At 45.7% G+C, this 19,658-nt stretch overlaps 1 protein-coding gene across 2 annotated transcripts in view; it reads right to left on the bottom strand.

Annotated features, from left to right (window-relative positions):
* Positions 1-527: 527 nt before the first annotated feature.
* otud7a (OTU deubiquitinase 7A) overlaps positions 528-19,658 on the bottom strand; it is a 60,427-nt gene continuing 41,296 nt past the window's right edge. For both annotated transcript variants that reach the window (XM_083763620.1, XM_083763621.1), the window contains exons 9-14: positions 17,315-17,442; positions 15,555-15,704; positions 7,742-7,856; positions 6,518-6,602; positions 2,013-5,233; positions 528-776 (exon numbers count right to left, since the gene is read on the bottom strand). In XM_083763620.1, the coding sequence (XP_083619746.1) occupies positions 3,620-5,233; positions 6,518-6,602; positions 7,742-7,856; positions 15,555-15,704; positions 17,315-17,442 (2,092 nt within the window). In that variant the 3' untranslated portion in view covers positions 528-776; positions 2,013-3,619. The remainder of the gene's footprint in view (positions 777-2,012; positions 5,234-6,517; positions 6,603-7,741; positions 7,857-15,554; positions 15,705-17,314; positions 17,443-19,658) is intronic.

Raw genomic sequence — 19,658 nt, 5'->3', positions numbered from 1 at the left:
ACCTGGCGGAGATAATTAGGGTTAAGTCTGACTGTTTCGTCATTTATACCGATTCTAACAACACAGTTGTTAGATTCAGTCCTTCTCTGCAACAGAGAGAGCATAAATAAGGCATTAATGCTAACCATAGCCTAATTGTGGTAGTTCAAAAGCTACACATCAATGATTTCTGCAAGTGTGTCCCAATACAGCATTGATACCAGTAGGCCTAATAGGTCTACTACTCATTTTAAAGTCATCCTAAAACAGAATAGGCAATTATGTCAAAGTGTATTGGTGACATCATTGTACTTTCTCCAGTATAAACACCATAAAGGCTTTACTGCCTTTGATTAAATCATATTTCTTCATGGAACAAGGTTAATGAATATTTCTCCAGACCAAGCATTGACCATTTCCTCTAGTCAAAATTCACATCACCATCCATAAAAAAAAACCCAATTAATGACACAGACACATCGTATTTGTAACAATAAACTATTTTTTTTTCTTTTCATATTTACATCCGTACAGTACCTAATGTGCAAATTAATAATTTAAAGTAGTGTAAAACTTTCAAAGGAATACAAAATCATATCATACAGTCCTAACATTGTGAGAGTCCATGAACTGGTCACGTACAAACGAGGAAGAGGAGCGGAGGAACATCACTGCAGTGTGTGCACGCCTACAGGTGTGTGTGTGTGTGTGTATGTGTGTATGTGTGTGTGAGAGTGAGTGAGAGGAAAGACAGGAAGTGAACCGAGGAAGCAGTGGAGCATCCTTGGCCAAGGAAGCTCTTAGAAGGAAGTGAAGTGGTCACGTGACTGGGCTGCGCCATGACACTTTCATGGACACTTTCATTGGAGCCAAACTCACACCAGTAGTGCAATGAATACATGGCAGTGAATGGAGCCGGCTGGACCATCTCATAACAAACATTATACATGAACGATTGCGAGCTTTGTCATATAATTGGTTCAGGAATATGAAAGAAGACATAAGTGATATCACACGTTTTTTCCGAGTGGTTGTTTTTCGACTTAATAACCATTTATTTTTATTGAGGTATTTATAGAAGAGCACATAGTAAGTTTTCTGCCTGGGCTGCTCTCTGCTCTTTGAAAAAATAAATCACATTAAGTAGTATGCACATCAAAAAATAAAACAGCCTAAAATAACGTGTTATATATATTATTTTATTTTCCAGAAGCGATCACTTTACAAAAGGTCTCAGTCATTCATAAATAATGTTTGTTCATGAGCTGGTCACTGAGCTCTCATTGGCTCCAGTGCATTCTGCCGAACTTCCTGGTGTAGTTCAAGGAAGCTCTTAGAAGGAAGTGAAGTGGTCACGTGACTGGGCTGCGCCATGACACTTTCATGGACACTTTCACGGGAGCCAAACTACACCCGGAAGTTCGGCAGAATGCACTGGAGTCAATGAGAGCTCAGTGACCAGCTCATGAACAAACATTTATGAATGACTGAGACCTTTCGTAAAGTGATCGCTTCTGGAAAATAAAATAATATATATAACACGTTATTTTAGGCTGTCTTATTTTTTGAAGTGCATACTACTTTTTTTTTTCAAAGAGCAGAGAGCAGCCCAGGCAGAAAACGTACTATGTGCTCTTCTATAAATACCTCAATAAAAATAAATAGTTATTAAGTCGAAAAACAACCACTCGGAAAAAACGTGTGATATCACTTATGTCTTCTTTCATATTCCTGAACCAATTATATGACAAAGCTCGCAATCGTTCATGTATAATGTTTGTTATGAGCTGGTCCAGCCGGCTCCATTCACTGCCATGTATTCATTGCACTACTGGTGTGAGTTTGGCTCCAATGAAAGTGTCCATGAAAGTGTCATGGCGCAGCCCAGTCACGTGACCACTTCACTTCCTTCTAAGAGCTTCCTTGGTGTAGTTTGGCTCCCGTGAAAGTGTCCATGAAAGTGTCATGGCGCAGCCCAGTCACGTGACCACTTCACTTCCTTCTAAGAGCTTCCTTGTCCTTGGCCAGGACACACTCAGGTAAGGACAATGTGGTTGAATAATATCCAAGCGTCACCAGAACAAACACAAACACTGCTTCCTTTACAGTAGTCATGTCCAATGGGCAGTAAGCACTAAGCACTGGGGATGGGTGGCTGTCCAATGGGCAGTAAGCACCAAGCACTGGGGATGGGTGGCTGTCCAATGGGCAGTAAGCACTAAGCACTGGGGATGGGTGGCTGAGATGAGCGTTTTCTGGTACAAAAGGCATACACAGGTCTGAAACCCACTGATTGGATAAAGCACTAATGATATCACAAAAGGCTTGAGGTGCTCTTAGCAGCAGCAGGTGTGTTTTTTTTAATGGCCTCCCCATAAGAAAGAAGTACAGACAATCTTAACGTTGGACCAGTGACACATTGTATACTCTATATTGTACTAGGTCGCCACATAATGCTAGTAGCATGATCGTCTTGTGTGTTGGATTAGAGACGGGCTAGTAGAGACGCACGTTAATAACACGTCAAACGGATGGAGCCACGATTCCTGCTCACCTAATACTATCAATGGGGCGATTAACATTCCGCTCAGAGGGAAAGACACCATTCAACCCATGCATATTGGTCAATGTTTGGCACATACATTTACACATTTGTCAATTCAGAGCTACTGATGGTCACTTTTTCAATAAGCCAGTTTGGCAGCGCTACGGAGATCGAGTTACAAAAACCTTCATGATGCGTTTTGCACGATGTTCTCACACTGACACGTCAGACTGCTGCCATTGCGCCAGGGAGAGCACAGAGGTACATTGTATGAACGAGACAGGTTTATATTAGATCCTAATCCAACACCACGAGCCATGTTTATTCATGTGCATTCCTGTACTTGAGGGTTCTTTTACAAAAGCACACACCGTAATAATCCTTTAAAATGTACAAGACACAGTCAGACTTACAGTAGCTATCATTGGTGCATAGACAAAACTGGGAGAGGGAGTAGCAAACATCACCAAATTATTGCTTTTAAGTTAAATGTTTCCTCCCCCTCGCATTTCTTTTGATTGCAAAACAACCACAATTTCTCCACAAACAACACTTTGAAGACCTAAACATAAATATTGTATTAAAACTGGTTAAATGAGACAAAACACTCCTTCCACGTAAGACGCAAACCTTTCACGCTCTCAAAAATACAGGACGTTGCCTCACATACAAAATACAGCACAGGAAGAGATGACTTTTACTCTAAAACAAGTAAAAGACTAATGCCGAATTTATGCTCCGTCATAAAACAGTGGTCGCGTGCCGATAATTGCAGACAAGCTCACAACGCGTTAAATCCACAACGCACTGTGAGCTTGCACATCTGACTACTTTTGGTGCGCGACACACCGTTGTGCGACGAAATATAGATCAGGCTTAAATTCAATGAGACAGAGAAAACACAGAAATAGTACAACATCTGGCCAAAGCTGCTCACTGTTTCCACTTCTGCTTCCCACATCATAAAGTAGTATTCTTTACTAACGAGAGATGAGTAACTGGGACACACACAACAGGGAGTGTTCTTCAACAGAGTAGGAAAAATGTATGCCGTTACATGTTAGGCTAAATGTGGAGTGTGTGGTCGGTCGGCGGCTACGCAGGCCGGTACACTTTGCTCTCCCTCTCCCTGCGTTTGGCGTCCTCTCGGTAACAGTAGGAGCAGTAGTTGTCCGTCTCCGGCCTGCCATAAAAGGAGCAGTTCTCCCGCTTGCAGCGGCGTTGCTGAAAGCAGTACAGAGGACCCCCGGGGCTCCGCCCTTTGCTTTTGTCCTGGCTGAAACAGGTGTGGGCCGAGGGGTCCTCGTCGGCGAACTCCAGGCAGTCCCGGATGTCCCCGGTGTCAAACCCGTTGGTGTAGGTGTGGGACTTGTGTTCGCCCGCCATGTTGTAGGACAGTGTCTCCATGGCGTTGTTGACAGTGCGGACCCCCGACAGGCGCGCAGGGCTGTAGCTCTGCGAGGACAGCGTGCGGTTCTGCTGGGGGTAGGTGGCGCATGTTTTCAGGCTGCCCACCACAGGCTTATAGGGCTCATCCTGGAAGCTGGAGGATTGCACGTTGACGTCGCGCAGGTGGATCACGCTGTGCCTCTGGATGGGTGGCGTATGGCTGTAGTGGGCCGACACTGGCACCGGTCTCTTAGCACCGATGCTAGGGGAGGCGTAAGGGGCCGGGACCGAGACGGGGGCCGGGTGTGAGGTGTAGTGGGCGGAGGCTGGGGGCGGGGTGAGAGGCGGAACAGAGGTGGGTACCAGAGGGGCCGCGGTGGGGGTGGGGCTGTTCCTGCCCTGCATCTTGAGGCCCAGGGGAGCCTGCTGGGAGCTGTGGCTGTAGGCGCGGGCGTGGTGTGGCAGGACCGGCGAGCAGCTCTCCGGAGGCGAGCTGTCTGACCGCTCCCTCTGGAAGGCGCTCTCGGGCTCGGGCTTCTTCAAGGAGTTGGCGTTGTTGGCACCGGTGGCCGAGGAGGGCGGCTTCTTATCACCCTCCTTCCTCCTCTGCTCCTGCTCCTGGCTGAAGCGTTCCTGGGCACTGCTCAGGTAGTAGCTGATCATCTCCTCGTGGAACTGGTGCCGGTGGCTGGTGAGGAGGAGGCCAGCAAAGATGAACTTGCGCTCGCCCTGCATGGCGGCGCGCAGGATGTTGAGGCTGAGCTTGACGTCGGTGCTGTACTTCCAGTTGTCCAGGGTCTTGTTGTCTCCTCCCGGGAACCTCCCCACGGTGTCCGCTCGCTCGGTAGGGGAGGAGCCAGAGGGTCTGTCTTGGTCCGTGGGGGAGGGGCTGGTGGCCTTCTCGGAGGAGGTGGAGCTGGCTGATTGGCCTGATTGGCCTGACTCCTCCTTGCTTCCCTTGACGTTTTTTGACTCCTTCTTCTTCATCTTCTCCCCGCCGTTGTCGCCATTACGGGCGGTGCCAGAGTTCGACTTGTTCATTTTGCCGTGCACGAGGCCACCCAGACCTCCCATGTTCTTCTTCAGCTTGATGCCCAGGGTTTTGCTGAAGCTACCCAGTTTGTTGGCCACCGAGTCAGTCCGGTTCTTGTCTTTGTCCTTGCGCTGCTTGTCCTTGTCTTTGTCCTTGACGCTGGGCTTACCCGTGTTGACGTTGGAGTTGCTGCCGACAGACTCACGATCAGAGTCCATGGACTCGGCCAGGGATTGGACATCCTCACCTGCGGAGGCTGTGGGCGACTCCGGCTGAGCCAAGGGAGCCTATGGCAAGGAGACGCGCACACACACACACACACACACACACACACACACACACACACACACACACACACACACACACACACACACACACACACACACACACACACACACACACACACACACACACACACACACACACACACACACACACACATAAACAAAAGACAACACATACAGTATAGTAGAATGCTGTACACAGTAAAAAAAAAAGAGAAAAAAATAGTCTCGCATAGCCAGACATTCAGAGATCTCTGTCTAGAATAGCGTCAAGAACGGCTGCTGACATACCTACACCCACTGCTTTGAAAACAAATCAATCAAAGGTATGGCACCCCCATATCTTGCAAGTCTGATCGAACCCTACAAACCCTCCCGTGAGTCCCGCGCGCTCAGATCAGCCAACGCAGGGAAGCTGGAAGTACCTTCACTAAAAACACTGGGACAGCACTCCACATGTCCCAAACTCTTCTCCCTTCTGGCTCCAAAACTATGGAATGCACTGCAATCAGATTGTAATCAGAACTGCAGACTCACTCACAATCTTCCGCCGTACTCTGAAAACCCACCTCTTCAGACTCCATTTTAGCCCGTAACACTGCAAAGGCTCAACTTATGTAACTTAGATAGCATTTTATGTAGACATAGCACTCTATAGTATATACACATAGTTTCATTATATAGATATTCCACTGTTTATGATGACTATTTTTATGTATATGATGTATTACCATGTTCGTAAATCGCTCTGTAAATCGCTCTGGATTAAGAGCGTCTGCTAAATGCCTAAATTGTAAATTATAAATTGAATCATATCACCATCCCAATATAAAGGACCACCATAGTTATTGGCATTGATTCTGCGATGCTGTTATTATGTAAGCACTAACATTGACTGATTGTTTGGCTACGCGAGACAAGTGTTAATTTAATGGACTGTGTGCTGAAACATTCAGCATCATTTTAACAGCATCTTGATTGACGGAGCGTTCGGAAAGTTGGTATCTATCTAAATAATCAACAGTGTCTTTCATGGATTTCCTACAGAAAGTTGTAAAGAGATTCCAACAAACTCGTAAATCAAACACATGCTTGTGCTTGCTGCTGTTTACGCGTCCGCTCTCACGACAGACTGTGCAGGGATACGGAGAACATAACAACATCCTGACAATAAAACTAAATTGCAGGGACTGTACGATTTAAACGACATCTGGAGCATAGCATCCATGAATGAGCCAAATCAAATGTGACACACATGAAACTCTACATGCGGCGAAACATCATTACCCTGGTCTCAGACGGGATCCGGATCCACGTTACGTTCATGTAGTTGTGCAGGAGATTCAGTTTGGCCTCCAGGGAGAGGATGAGACTGCGGAGAGACAGCCAGAGGTCAACACGGAGTCATGTGATGAAGCTCCCACAGCCACATACATCCAGGGCTTAACACCCAGTCATGTGATGTGACCCTCTCACAAGCACATCCAGGGTTAACACAGTCATGTGATGAACCTCCAACAGGACTTATGTTCAATGTATACTCCAGCGCATGACCCGAAAACGGATGTACAAGCTCACAGCATGCTGCAATGGAATGTGTTGTAAGCTTGGTGGATCTGCCATTTCTAGGGTATAAATCAAGCTTGGTGGATCTGCCATTTCTAGGGTATAAATCAAGCTTTCAATTGTTTGATGATATCAAAATGCTCTCTGGAGCCATAATACAACACAGACAGAGAGAGAAAGAGAGAGATACTTTCAGTAGCATTAAAATGGATAGCATGGATAGCATAGCATGTAAAGTTGGCAGTGCCATGTAAGTGTGGTGGTTTGCACATTGCACACAAGGATGAACTCGCGGAGAAAATGTTGACGTCCTGAAATGCATTTTTTTTTATTCCAAATACTGCACCCGTCTACCCATCTAGCACAACAATCTAATTCTGTGACATAATGGTGGTTGCAATGTGGATGTTACTTCACAACATACAGAACAGTTATTGTTCTAAATGCTTCATATCTGTACCCTTAAGAATGTACATACCTCCAGCCTGTTCGAGGGATAAGTACGGTACACCACCTGACTGGCAGGAATGTGAAACAGATACCCTTACATAAACTCATTCCTAAACACCGAGGCCAATCCGGACTGGCGGGAGGAATGCTGCTTTCGCACACTCGTTCCTGGGAAACCCTATGGATGACTGGCACGGCTCACAACGTGTTCTCTGCTTCGCTCTTTGAAGTGACCTGAGAGCCTGGAGCCCATGATCAGACCTAAATCCCTCACACAGTGAACTTATAGACACAATGGAGCCTTATGGATATATATCCATACTGTACACATACTGTATGTATGTGTATGTAACTCTGAGTGTATATACAGTAAATGTAACTTGTATCCTTGTATGCACACAGACAGATGTCTCTGGTGCTCTCTTTTGGTGGAAAGCAACCTAGATGCTGTGTCATAAAGTCCAGACAACGTGGCCCAGGTGCTATGGGACTTACTTGGCTAGTTTGGTGTTGTCGTTGTCATCTCTCCCCCACTCCCAGTCTCTCCCAGGGTCCACAGCAAAGTGGAGCGCCAACAGCTTGTGTTCAGAGTCCGTCAGAGGGATTACAGCTGCAAGATAGAGGAAAAGATCAGGGATTTGGTTCGGTTTGGCTGTATTATCCATTGTGCACGGAATGCTGTCATGGTGTCAGAGACAACATGAAGGCCGCACACGTTTGTGTCAACTCGTAGGATTACCAACGACCCCAGTCACAGACTGTTTCAGATGCTATCACATGGCAAGGGGTTCCGCATCCACGAGTCCAGGGGCAGTAGACTCAGAAAAAGCTATTCTTACCGCTTGCCCATTTTTCCTCCCAGATCTTTCCCCAGTGCAGAGCTGCCAACCTGCACACATTTTGTGTACCAACCACGCAATTATAGGTGTCTATACGCCTAGAATTGCGTGGTTGGTACACAAAATGTGTGCAGGTTGGCAGCTCTGCCAGTGAGGGGTGGGAGGGGCTGGGGGGGGGACAAGTCGAGATCCCTGTATGCAGATTCAAACACACTGCCTTTATATGTAGGCCTACTACAGCAAACAACCTTTACAATTGTTTTAGTTTTAACATGCTATTGGCTGTTTGTATTCTTTTTAGAAAATTATAAAAAGATACGGAAAGATATGGAAAGGCTATATATATTCTTTTACTTATACTGACCCTTGAAACAATTTAGTATAATAAGGCATTGCCCACTTAAATGGTACCTCGTCAGATAATCCCCACATAGCCTACAACTTCCGTGAACAGACTTCACTGTAGTAGATTTTCATAAATGATATTTGTATTTAGGCTGTCACGTCCGTCGTCCTTCAAGTACCGCAGCCGTAACCCCCATGCAACCAGGCTGATGAACAATGACACTACAGGCCTCTGTCTGTCTGTCTGTCTGTCTGACATGTCGTCTGACACACACACACACACACACACACACACACACACACACACACACACACACACACACACACACACACACACACACACACACACACACACACACACACACACACACACACACACACACACACACACACACACACACACACACACACACACACACACACACCTGATAACGCAAAGGAACCTGACGCATATAAGATTGCACCTACAGTATAAACATAATGCACACACATAAATATATAGATGCTTATATTATGCGGACAGACTGTACATACTGCATTCAAAATGCACCTGCAGCGCCATGCACGTTTAAAGCACTTCAAAGTGTACTATGATTAATGAACAATTGAACTCAACATACAGTACTTACTGTACCTATCCATTACTAACATACAGTACATTTTGTTTTTTACTTTACTCATGTACACAATTTAATAGAATCATGACTTCTAAGTTCTAACCCTACTCAAACATGTGTCTGTATCACTGTACACTGCATCCACCGACCTAGCTTACCTAACTCTCTAGGAGGTACAGTTTGTCATGTAACACCAGTGTCACATTACAGTTCAGGCTAGGTCATCAAGCCATGAACGTTCAAACTCGAATGGTTACTTCTTTCGCACAAATGCAATTCCTGTCCTGGGTCCACTGAAGTTGCCAATAATCTAGCTTTATCATTCATTTTTAATTAATCATTTATTCATATTAACCAGTCTTTTTAATCATTCATTGTCTCCACCAGGCCGAAGTTATGGGGAGAGAGTATGTTTTGCACTCCTTCCGTGTGTGTGTGCTTGCGCCCCACACACACACACACACACACACACACACACACACACACACACACACACACACACACACACACACTGCTGGACTGCTCGCTGTGCCTAAAACAATGGCAACTAAAAAACACAGTGAAGCAGCTTTCTGCTTCTACGGGCCGACGGCGTGGAACAAACTCCCACTGTACCTTCGACAGGCAGCCTCTGTAGACAGTTTTAAAGCACAGCTCAAGACCTACCGTACTTCTACAATCTTGCTTTTAATTTATCTTTTAAATTATTTGTTATTCATGTCCTCACTGTATTGCATTACTGCTATTATTTTAATGTTTTATGCCTTGCTTTTCTTATTGCTCTGTAAAGCACTTTGAGCTGCATTTCATGTCATGAAAGGTGCTATACAAATAAAGTTTTATTATTATTAATTACTACTACTACCACCACCAAGGGCGTGGCATTCGCTGTTGTTTTCACCAACACATGATGGGAGAACGGGAGAAGATTATCGACAACAGCGACACGTCTGCTCAGGTCCTGAACAGCCCTCTCGGCACCCAGTGCCACTACAACGATAAGGGTGTGAAGAAACAATGCAGTCACCAGTCGTAGTAGCATTGTCGTTTTACTACCAGAGGCACTGAAATGGTTGCATTCAATAGCATCTGTCTGTCTGGCTGTCACACGTGCAGGGAGAAGAGCGTTTCAACAGCCATCGGCAAATGCAAAACAATAGAACGGTAACCCACCCGCACTTCCTCTTGTGGGAGGCGTAAAGTGTGCACAAGTGTACAATGTGTGTGTGTGGATAAGACCCACAGTGTGAGGAGAACTGCTGTGTGTTCCTCTGGACCACCTGACCGCTCTCCTCAGGCTGTTTAGTGTGGGGGTTGTTGTCCGCATGACAGCAGGGTGATGCAGCCTGTTCAGGCCGAGGACATTCCAGCCTCACTGTCAGTCCCAGATGGAACATACAGTCTCCTCCCTGCCGCACAAATCCGTTTACTGCCAATAGGCTGCTCTGCTCTGCAGGCGTCATACGTGCACGCATGCATGCACAAAGGCCCTCCTTTGTCATGACAATGAAACTGTGGGGCAAATCCTACCACCTCTATCTCTCTCTCTCTCTATCTCTCTCTATCTCTCCCTCTGTCTCTCTGTGCGTCTGTTTGGCGTCTGTGCGTGACGTGTACTGCATGATGAATGTGCCTAGAAGTGTGAGTTGAGTCATTGACAGTGATGACACATCTTTGTAGCATTTCTTAAAGAGAGAACAGGCCAGAACCAGAATAGTCCCCCCGCCGTCTCCGTTGTGATATGATCACTTTGCCACCAGGCAGCCAGGCAAGCAAGCAAGCAAGCAGGCAGACGACAGAATGTCGCACCATCAACAGAGCAAATATATCACTAAGAGCATCTGGAAAGTCTCTCAATAGATCTCAGAGCGGCCGTTTGTTTTCCACAGGTGCAAATTAAAGTGCCTTACACAGACCCTCGCAGAAGGCTGGTGCAAATTGGGCACTGTCTGGCATTCTGGAAATACTGGCACGGCTTGTTGGATTCTAGGAAGAGAGGGACGTGCTTCTTCCTTACAGAAGAAGCACATTGCTTACAATGCTTCTATAAAAAGGAAAAAGAAAACAAGCAACAACAAACAAAGGAAAGGCTCAATAATGCTCATGCAAACGTGTACAGAACACACTGGGCCAGCTCCCACACAGCTCCCACTCAGGTCATGCAGCGGGCAGCCGAGGCCTTCGGGGTCGCGTCCCGGGCTCCCACGGTGCAGCTGTCCTTCTCTCCCCTCTCCCTTCCGAACTAGTGCTGTGTATGCCGTTGTTCCCGTTTGGGTCTTGGTCTGCTTCCAGCCCTCCAGTGCTTGCCAATGGAGCTCCGGGGGACTGAAGTGTGCTGTAATGTATTTACTATCCCCGTCGGCAGCCTCGTTCCGCTGTCCTTGAATGACCGATTCGGCATAACATATGTGGGGATGACATCACCGCAGACCTCCGCGGAATGTGAGCTGTGTACTCAGCAGGCATAGCTGCTGCTAGCTCACAGCCTAGCCCTGTTCAGTGTGCATCTTAGATTTTGATGGAAAGGACCCATGGAGGAGGAGGAGGAATAGGGGGGGGGGGGGTTGGGTGTAACCTGGTGCTGCAAAGGATGCAGCTGTTGGAAGAGAGGCTGTTGGAAGTGAGGGGGTTGACATTTGTTTGTTCATTTATTTCTTTTGAAGAGGACTAGGTAGACGTGTGTGGCGAGCATCTCAATCCTAACCCCTGTGTGCGTGGCGAGCATCTCAAACCTAAGTCCCGTTTCAGGGGAGAGGAGAGGAAGCAGATTATTGATTCTCTCTCCATAGCTTACTGCGTTTCGTCGCATCGCCACCTTTACACACAGACACACGCACACGCACACACACACACACACACACACACACACACACACACACACACACACACACACACACACACACACACACACACACACACACACACACACACACACACACACACACACACACACACACACTCTCTCTAAGGACGCTGAGCAAATGTTTCCCCTCTGCTTTATTTTTTGTACTGCCTGGAAAACGTACAAATTTGAATTCTTGACTTCGGCCACTGTGCACAGCTGCAGATTTAAGGGGCCTAATTCACCACAATAAACAGCAAGCACGCATATAAACAAGACTAGTGTATGGCCTCACATATTTTAACAGTGGAAACATGTCAGCGATTACAAAGGCATCACATTTGAAGTAACATGTAAAACAAAACAACCGGTTGATCGCCATATTGATACGATTAGGCTAAGTGTATTGTACTGTAAAGTAGGGCACTGGAAGTGTTTAATAGAACTAGTAGTTAAAAGTCCCAGCCAGAGGTGAATGACTATACCATGCTGTTCTGTAGGTGGTCTTTGTGTAAAAGAGGACCATTTACTTCACTGAGATTTCGCGGACTGACGCTGGGAAGCCAGCAAGTCTTTTGATACTGGGAGTAGAGCTTGAAATAGCGCCTGAGTTTTCCGAGGGGCCGACCCCCCCCCCTCTCTCGCACATCGCTAAACCACAGAGTGAAAACAAGCCGACAAGAAGGCATGGTCAACTGGCGTCTGTCGAGGAACCACCCATTATCACGCAGTAGGTGAGCAGGAATTGGCAGACAAAAAAAAAACAACAACACATGTTCACCTGACTGCCTTACACAGAAAACACTCCTAACTGCTCCTTTGGGACCTCAAGTGTGGAAAAAAAACATTAAACAAATAATTCTGAAAGAAAGTCTCACTTCATCCTCACCCCTTACTCCATGGTCTCCCCCCTTCACCCTTGCCTTCTCCCCCCTGAAGTCAACCCAGAAGCCCCATCAAAGCCACCACAGCAGCCCATGCTAGCAGCCCATAAAAGGGGCAGTGGCGTGATGTGTCAGTATGATTTAGGCTCAGGTTACTGGGAGGGACCGGCCTATAATCTTCCATAGACAGAGCTGAAGAAAGAGCCAGTATTCTAGCCGAGCCTCTGGCACCTGAACACACACACCGGCGTGACAGCCCCTCGGATGCTCTTCTCCTCGCTGGCTGGCTGGCTGGGGGAAATTGAGAGACCCAGCTCCACCTGAGACGCCCCCACACAGTGGCTGGCCTGTGAAGGGAGTCCAACCACCTCTCCTCCTGCACATTCAGGACAGGATGGTTGGTTTGTTGGGCCCCCCACCCCCCTGGCCGTGCTGGACCCTGCCCATATGTGGCAATGTGCTGAGAGGGCTTAGGGTCCGTTTGAGGCTACCTTGCCCTAATTGGCAGGGGAAGATTGGGCCCTGTCTGTCTGTCTAGCTGACCCTCTGTCCTTCTGTCTGTTTGTCTGGCAGTGGCACCTGCTCATACAAACATGCACTAACAAACCCTTACTGAAGCTGTCCCTGTGCCTCATGCTCTCCGCTAACAATAACGATATATACATAGACAATACAATACATAATGCTCTAAATAAATATTATCACAAATATTTATGTGCTAAATGCTATATATATATATATACATATACATATACATATACATATACACACACACACACACACACACACACACACACACACACACACACACACACACACACACACACACACACACACACACACACACACACACACACACACACACACACACACATACACAGTTTTATATTTGTATTTTGACAAGTGTGTGTATTTTGATAACATAGTGGAGAGCAACTGCAGATGAAATGTACTCTAATCCTATCCTAGCACAGGACACCCTGTACCAGACAGGGCTAAGGACAGTCATGCAGCCTACTGTGTTATAATGCTGCTGTGGAGTTCTGTGGACACAAGCACCACCTGCTGGACAAAAGGAGAATGACCTCCCCTTTAGTAAAACATTAAAAAAAAAACATAATAAAAGCGGGAGCACCAAACAATTATGGGCACAGGAGTAGCTTTGATGTGTGTCTGGCTTTATGGGGAATGACTTCAGGGAGTAAATAGCAGGTTAGTAACCATGCCTGTCTGTTAGTCTGCAGTGCTCTGCAGACTGCAGTGGTCTTAATGACTAGGTTGGTGTCTACAGGCCCAAAATAGGACCATAGTAGTACGTGCGCAGATGCACGCACACACTCACACACCCCAAGAAAAGGAGACAGACTGCGACAAAGGCTAAGAGACAGAGCACACACACACACACACACACACACACACACACACACACACACACACACACACACACACACACACACACACACACACACACACACACACACACACACACACACACACACACACACACACACACACACACACACACACACACACACACACACGATAGGAGAATCTGTGTAATGTGAGTGAGGGAGTGAGTAAGATCGGGAGAAAGGGTGGCAAAGAACATTTGTGTGAGACTGAAAGAAGGAACGAGTGAGAGACTTAAAGAGAGTAAGACAGATACATAGGGAGTGAGGGGTGGGGTGAGGTGAAGAAAGAGAGAAATAAGAGTTGGTCAGCAGCCCATGCGAATGACAAGTGTGTTCCACCCACCCACTATACGGCTGATACAGAGAGGTGCTGTGACTACCGAGGCCTGGTTGTCAAGGAAACCTTGGCCATTTGTCACTCAAAGGAACTCCTTGTGAGAATCACTGTGACCTCGGGTGTGAGCGACGCATCCTGAGTGGGCAAAGTAAAAACTCTGAATAGGCCAGAGTCAAATATCAGAGGAACAACAATGCCACAGCCGGTCATGAAGCAAAGCCACACACTTACGGCTACAAAGTGTTGATGAAAACATTAAACAATGGTGTTTTCTTTTCTTTCGGTAGGCAATATGTTGTCACACGACCAGCAGAAGATCAGGCTTAAGAGCAAAATCAATATACTCCAAAAGGCACCCTTCGCACTTCGCAAGTCAGATAGGACAACACTAGGACATTATTCTTTACTCTCCCTCTCTCTCTCTATCTCTCTGATTCTTGCTGGGATGCTTTAATAATAGATCACAGGTAATTAGACCGCAGTCTCATATATTATTCACCTTTGGGAGGACAGGCTGAGCTCTCCCCCCCTTCTATCTCTGTGGCTGTATCCCCGCCCTCCAGTCAAAGGCAAAGGGCAAAACTGCCCCGACAACCACACAATACGGCACATGACATTTAAAATTTGCACATGCTTTTCAGCAGATGGGGACTGCCCCCCGTCCTCTGCAAAGTCCTGCTATACTGTAGATCCCTAGAGTTGGCCTAGTCTCGTGTGGCCAGACTGTTACCTCTTGCAATTTTCAAATGCTTCCGTCATACAGTCTGGAAACGGAAGCTCTGATCATGAGCAATGTGATCATGATCCGTTTCGTCTTTACAGTCGCGCAAATGTATCCAAATATATCAAAATCATATAAGCTTAATAGCTTGCTGCTTAGTAGAACCGAAATGGCAGCTTCCTTGCTCGTAGTTCCAGACTCTATAGCATTCCGAGATTGTGTAATAGTTGTCTGGTTACGCGAGACTAGCATTGGCCCATTGTTTCCTATCCGTCTATCCTGGGTGAGCTGTTGACGGGGCAGGGGATTACCTTGCTCCCGCTGCTGGTCCCTCTGCTCCATGGACACCAGGGCTGAGAAGTGGGCCTGGTCGTAGGCCAACACCAGCGGCGAGCAGTGGCAGCGGCTTGGGGACACCTCCAGAGGCAGATACAGACCTCCAAATGGAATGGGAGCAAATGCTGGGAATGGAAAAAGTTGTATTGTTAAAAAATACACTACACACACAGGATTCAAGAGGGGTTTATTTTTCACTCACTCATCATACTAGTAGCAAAATGTAGATGTGGCATGTTCCGCATGACTACGATAACGTGCCAATGAAAACAGTCTATGATATAGTGATATAATGATATAGTGACATCACAATATCATCCCCTCCCCTGACCCCTCCTCCTTTATCATACAACAGCTGTGGGTGCAGCTTGAGTTCAGGCAAACCAGGCATACCTAATGAACTGGTGGGCGTGTCCACATAAAAACGTCATTTTAACAAATACTTTACACTTTTTGAAGAAATTCTTCCTCCTCTTATATATAATAATAAGACCTGATGATCATATTTTAGGGTGCGGGGAAAAAATCACAGCACTCTATCTTTAATAAAACTTGTCCAATGTCGTCTTTAGCAGAAAATTAGTTACTCTGAAGGCACCAGACAAATTCCTTAAACGTATAAATACTCTCAATGAAAAAATAAGTGTGGTTCAAATTAAAATACTGCGCTCTACACTAAGCACTTTGCTTAAATGGAATACCATTCATCATCATGGTTACAGGCGTTAATCATGCCTATATGACTCATGAGATTGGAACTAGAAGGGAATTGGCTCCATTTACATTCATGCATACTCTTTTTAACTCTGCTCTGCTGTAATACATGTACAGTACAATACAGTTCAGTATTCACTCTCACTAGTACTTAGTTGTCAGTATGTATTCATACTAGCCATAGCCACATTCACACATTATGCACAAACATACACGTGTTCATAAGATGCATTCAGATTTTGTTTTTCATGTAATGTTTTATTTTATGACATGGCTCTACAAAAGACTAGGGGCTGTATTTAGCGTGTCTTAAGTACCAGGTCTTATTCCCTAACTTGAGTAAACTAAAGACCTGGAGGCGTGATCAATGCCATTTGGCTATTCTGAGTGGCCAAATGGCATTGATCACGCCTCCAGGTCTTTAGTTTACTCAAGTTAGGGAATAAGACCTGGTACTTAAGACACGCAAAATACAGCCCTAGGTGTCTAGGTGTATGAGAGAGTGTGTGTGGGACTGTGTGTGTGTGTGTGTGTGTGTGTGTGTGTGTGCGCGCGCGTGTGTCTGGACTTAATCTCAAACCACCAATCAATGTCAAACTTTGCATGCACGCTTCCATTAGCCCACAGAAGTCCCTCCACAAATGTTTCACGTAATGTTTTATACTTTTTTTAAACATTAAACTTGAATTTTATAACTGAGGTCAAAGGGGCTCTGATTGACCTTGCCCAAATTTGTAGTCATACAATATGTTATAGACTCTATAGAGGATTCATGTCATAATGTAGATGGTTGACGTCACAGGTTCATTATGTTCTCACGGTGGGGGCTCATCACTGGAAGGAGAGCCAGTAGAGTGCAGTGAACTGGCTACTCATATATATATATATATATATATATATATATATATATATATATATATATACACTTTTTAAAAGGTAGCCTACAGTTATTCTGTTATGGCACAACTAGGAGGACATTCCATTTAAGTAGCTGTACTTCTTCTCCAAGATGGAAGACTACCTTCTCCTCCTGAGTCTCTTAGCATAGTGTCAGCAACCACAATGATGGGCCTGCGCAGCACGTGGGCCAGGACAAACACATGGAACTCCTCCAGACTCTCATAGACCGGGTCCTCTGTGTTATCCACCCTGCAGACAGACACAGACAGACACACATAAAACACGGGAGTTAAGCCTAATACTGTGTCCACAGACACTGGCAGATACAAACGATACAAAGCCACACAGCATGTTTGTAGCTTTGTATCTTTGTAGTTGAAGTTGAAACCAGCTCAACTTTTTTGTAGCAGCATTATATCTTCCTGCCGCCGGCTTCCATTGAAAAAGAATGGAAGCCGGTATGTTTGTAGCTGCCAGTGTGAACGCAGCATAAGCATAATTGTTGCATGGCAGTGACGCGCTGCTTAGCATCACTGTCATGTAACAAACTGTAAATTATGCTTTATTCAGCGGATGTTGGTAGTGACAGAAAGGAATGGATAAACCATTTATGTCCTATATACTGTACTTTGTATGAAAAATAAGGAAAATACCCAACAACCTCTATAAGCTCTCAAGTCATGATGGATTTTGAGTTTGTTGTTCAGCTACTGTATTTTCTCTATTTTTGTCATTGACAATTTCACACAGTGTGAAACTCAATGTGCTCCTCCTACACTCCTACAGTGATATTACTCTACAGTGATATTACTTACATTGTGCTCTGGTGGTGTAACCCAATCTTACATAAAATACTCATGGTAACCATAAAGGTGACAGCCGTGACACACAGTACCCCATGTGCTCGTATATGTACGTGTGAATGGGGAGAACAACAACAGAGAGAGACAGAGGGAGGAGGAGGAGGGAGAGAGAGAGAGAGCTTCCAGGCATGCAACCACCAGGGGATGTGCAACAATTAAATTGTCAACCACACGGTCCCACAGCCAAATTTACTCTTAATGAAGAGCCTCTTAATATGTGAATCCCACTCAGCCTCTTTGCGGTCTCATTAGACTCGAGGGCCAACAAAGCGGACCTAACCTGATTACTGTACCGCAGTCGAACTCCATGAGAGATTAAAACCCACATCCTAAATGAAAAATACAAAAAAGAATAATAATAATAAATCTTTACATTGAATTTAATGTAGAATCATGATCAATGTATAAAAGACATATCCTGAAACTGTATGATATCTTAAGCCGGGTGTTCAGGTTAAGGTTAAAAAAATAAGAATTCTGTGTGGAGTTTGCATGTTCTCCCCGTGTCCCCTAGGGTAGGTACCCTCACAAAAACATGCAGTAATCCTGGTCTCTAAACTGCCTCCCCCTGGCCAGCCGGGACGCCTGATGGAGGGGAAAGGAACTGGTTGGAATAACGTGCTCCTTCCACGCGCTATGTCCAACCAGGGAAACTCCCCCCTGTCAGGTGTAAAGGAGCAACTTGGACACTCAAGCATGAAGGAAGCATGAGTTAAGTCCGTTGCTCTACCTAGGTTGGTGGAGGGTGTGTAGAGCCCAGGATCACATCACAGGATGACACAGGGGTGAAAAATGGGGTACAAAATCGTGGGACAAAAAAATATAAGAAAAAAAAAAAAAAAAAAACAAAGTTCCATAATTGCAGCGTAATGGGGTTTGGGGCTTGGAATTGCACAAATCCACACTCATAGATCCGAAAAGACTGCTGATTGCTCAAGTAGTTATGCCAATATACTGAAATTAAAACAGCTTTAATTAGCGTTCCATTGTATTTAAGATTCTCCACTAACAGTGACACCTCTTCAGTTCATTGTTATTCTTTTAATCATTGGAGAGTATGTATTTGAGTTAGTAATGGCTGATTCATACTCCTGTCTGAAGTACGAGACAAAAATAGCAGACCTATAAGCTCACAGCACGTCGCAGCCGCAATGCGAAGTGAGCTTGTAGGTAGGCTATTTTCGTGCACACAACACCTTCATGTGATGGACTATGAATCAGGCACAGGCAGGCATGTCAGTCTCGGTGGAAATGGAAATGTCCACAGCGTTCTTTCTGTGTAATTCTCTGTGTGTAGGAGGAAACCACAGACAGCTTCCGGGTGGACTCCCACGCTGACTCCAGTTCAACCCACTCAGGTACTTCAGGGGTTCTCAATATGGAGAGGGGGTGGGCAGAGGACAGGGTGTGGGGATCTCCAGTTCAAATATGATTATTTTGGTGGGGGGTCACAGCCACTGATTCTAAAACCTTTTCATGTGAAGGATTCCTAACTTAACTATTAAGTACTTTGCTGCAGACACACATCTAGAACGATTTTGTGCCAGAGACCCAGACCCCCATACATTTGTATTGTTCAAATGTTTTCAAACTATTCAAAAG

This window comes from Protomyctophum parallelum (assembly GCF_964188405.1).
Source record: "Protomyctophum parallelum genome assembly, chromosome: 4".
NCBI lineage: Eukaryota > Metazoa > Chordata > Actinopteri > Myctophiformes > Myctophidae > Protomyctophum > Protomyctophum parallelum.
Note: the sequence above shows the minus strand (reverse complement) of the source record. Positions and strands in the feature narration are given on the sequence as shown.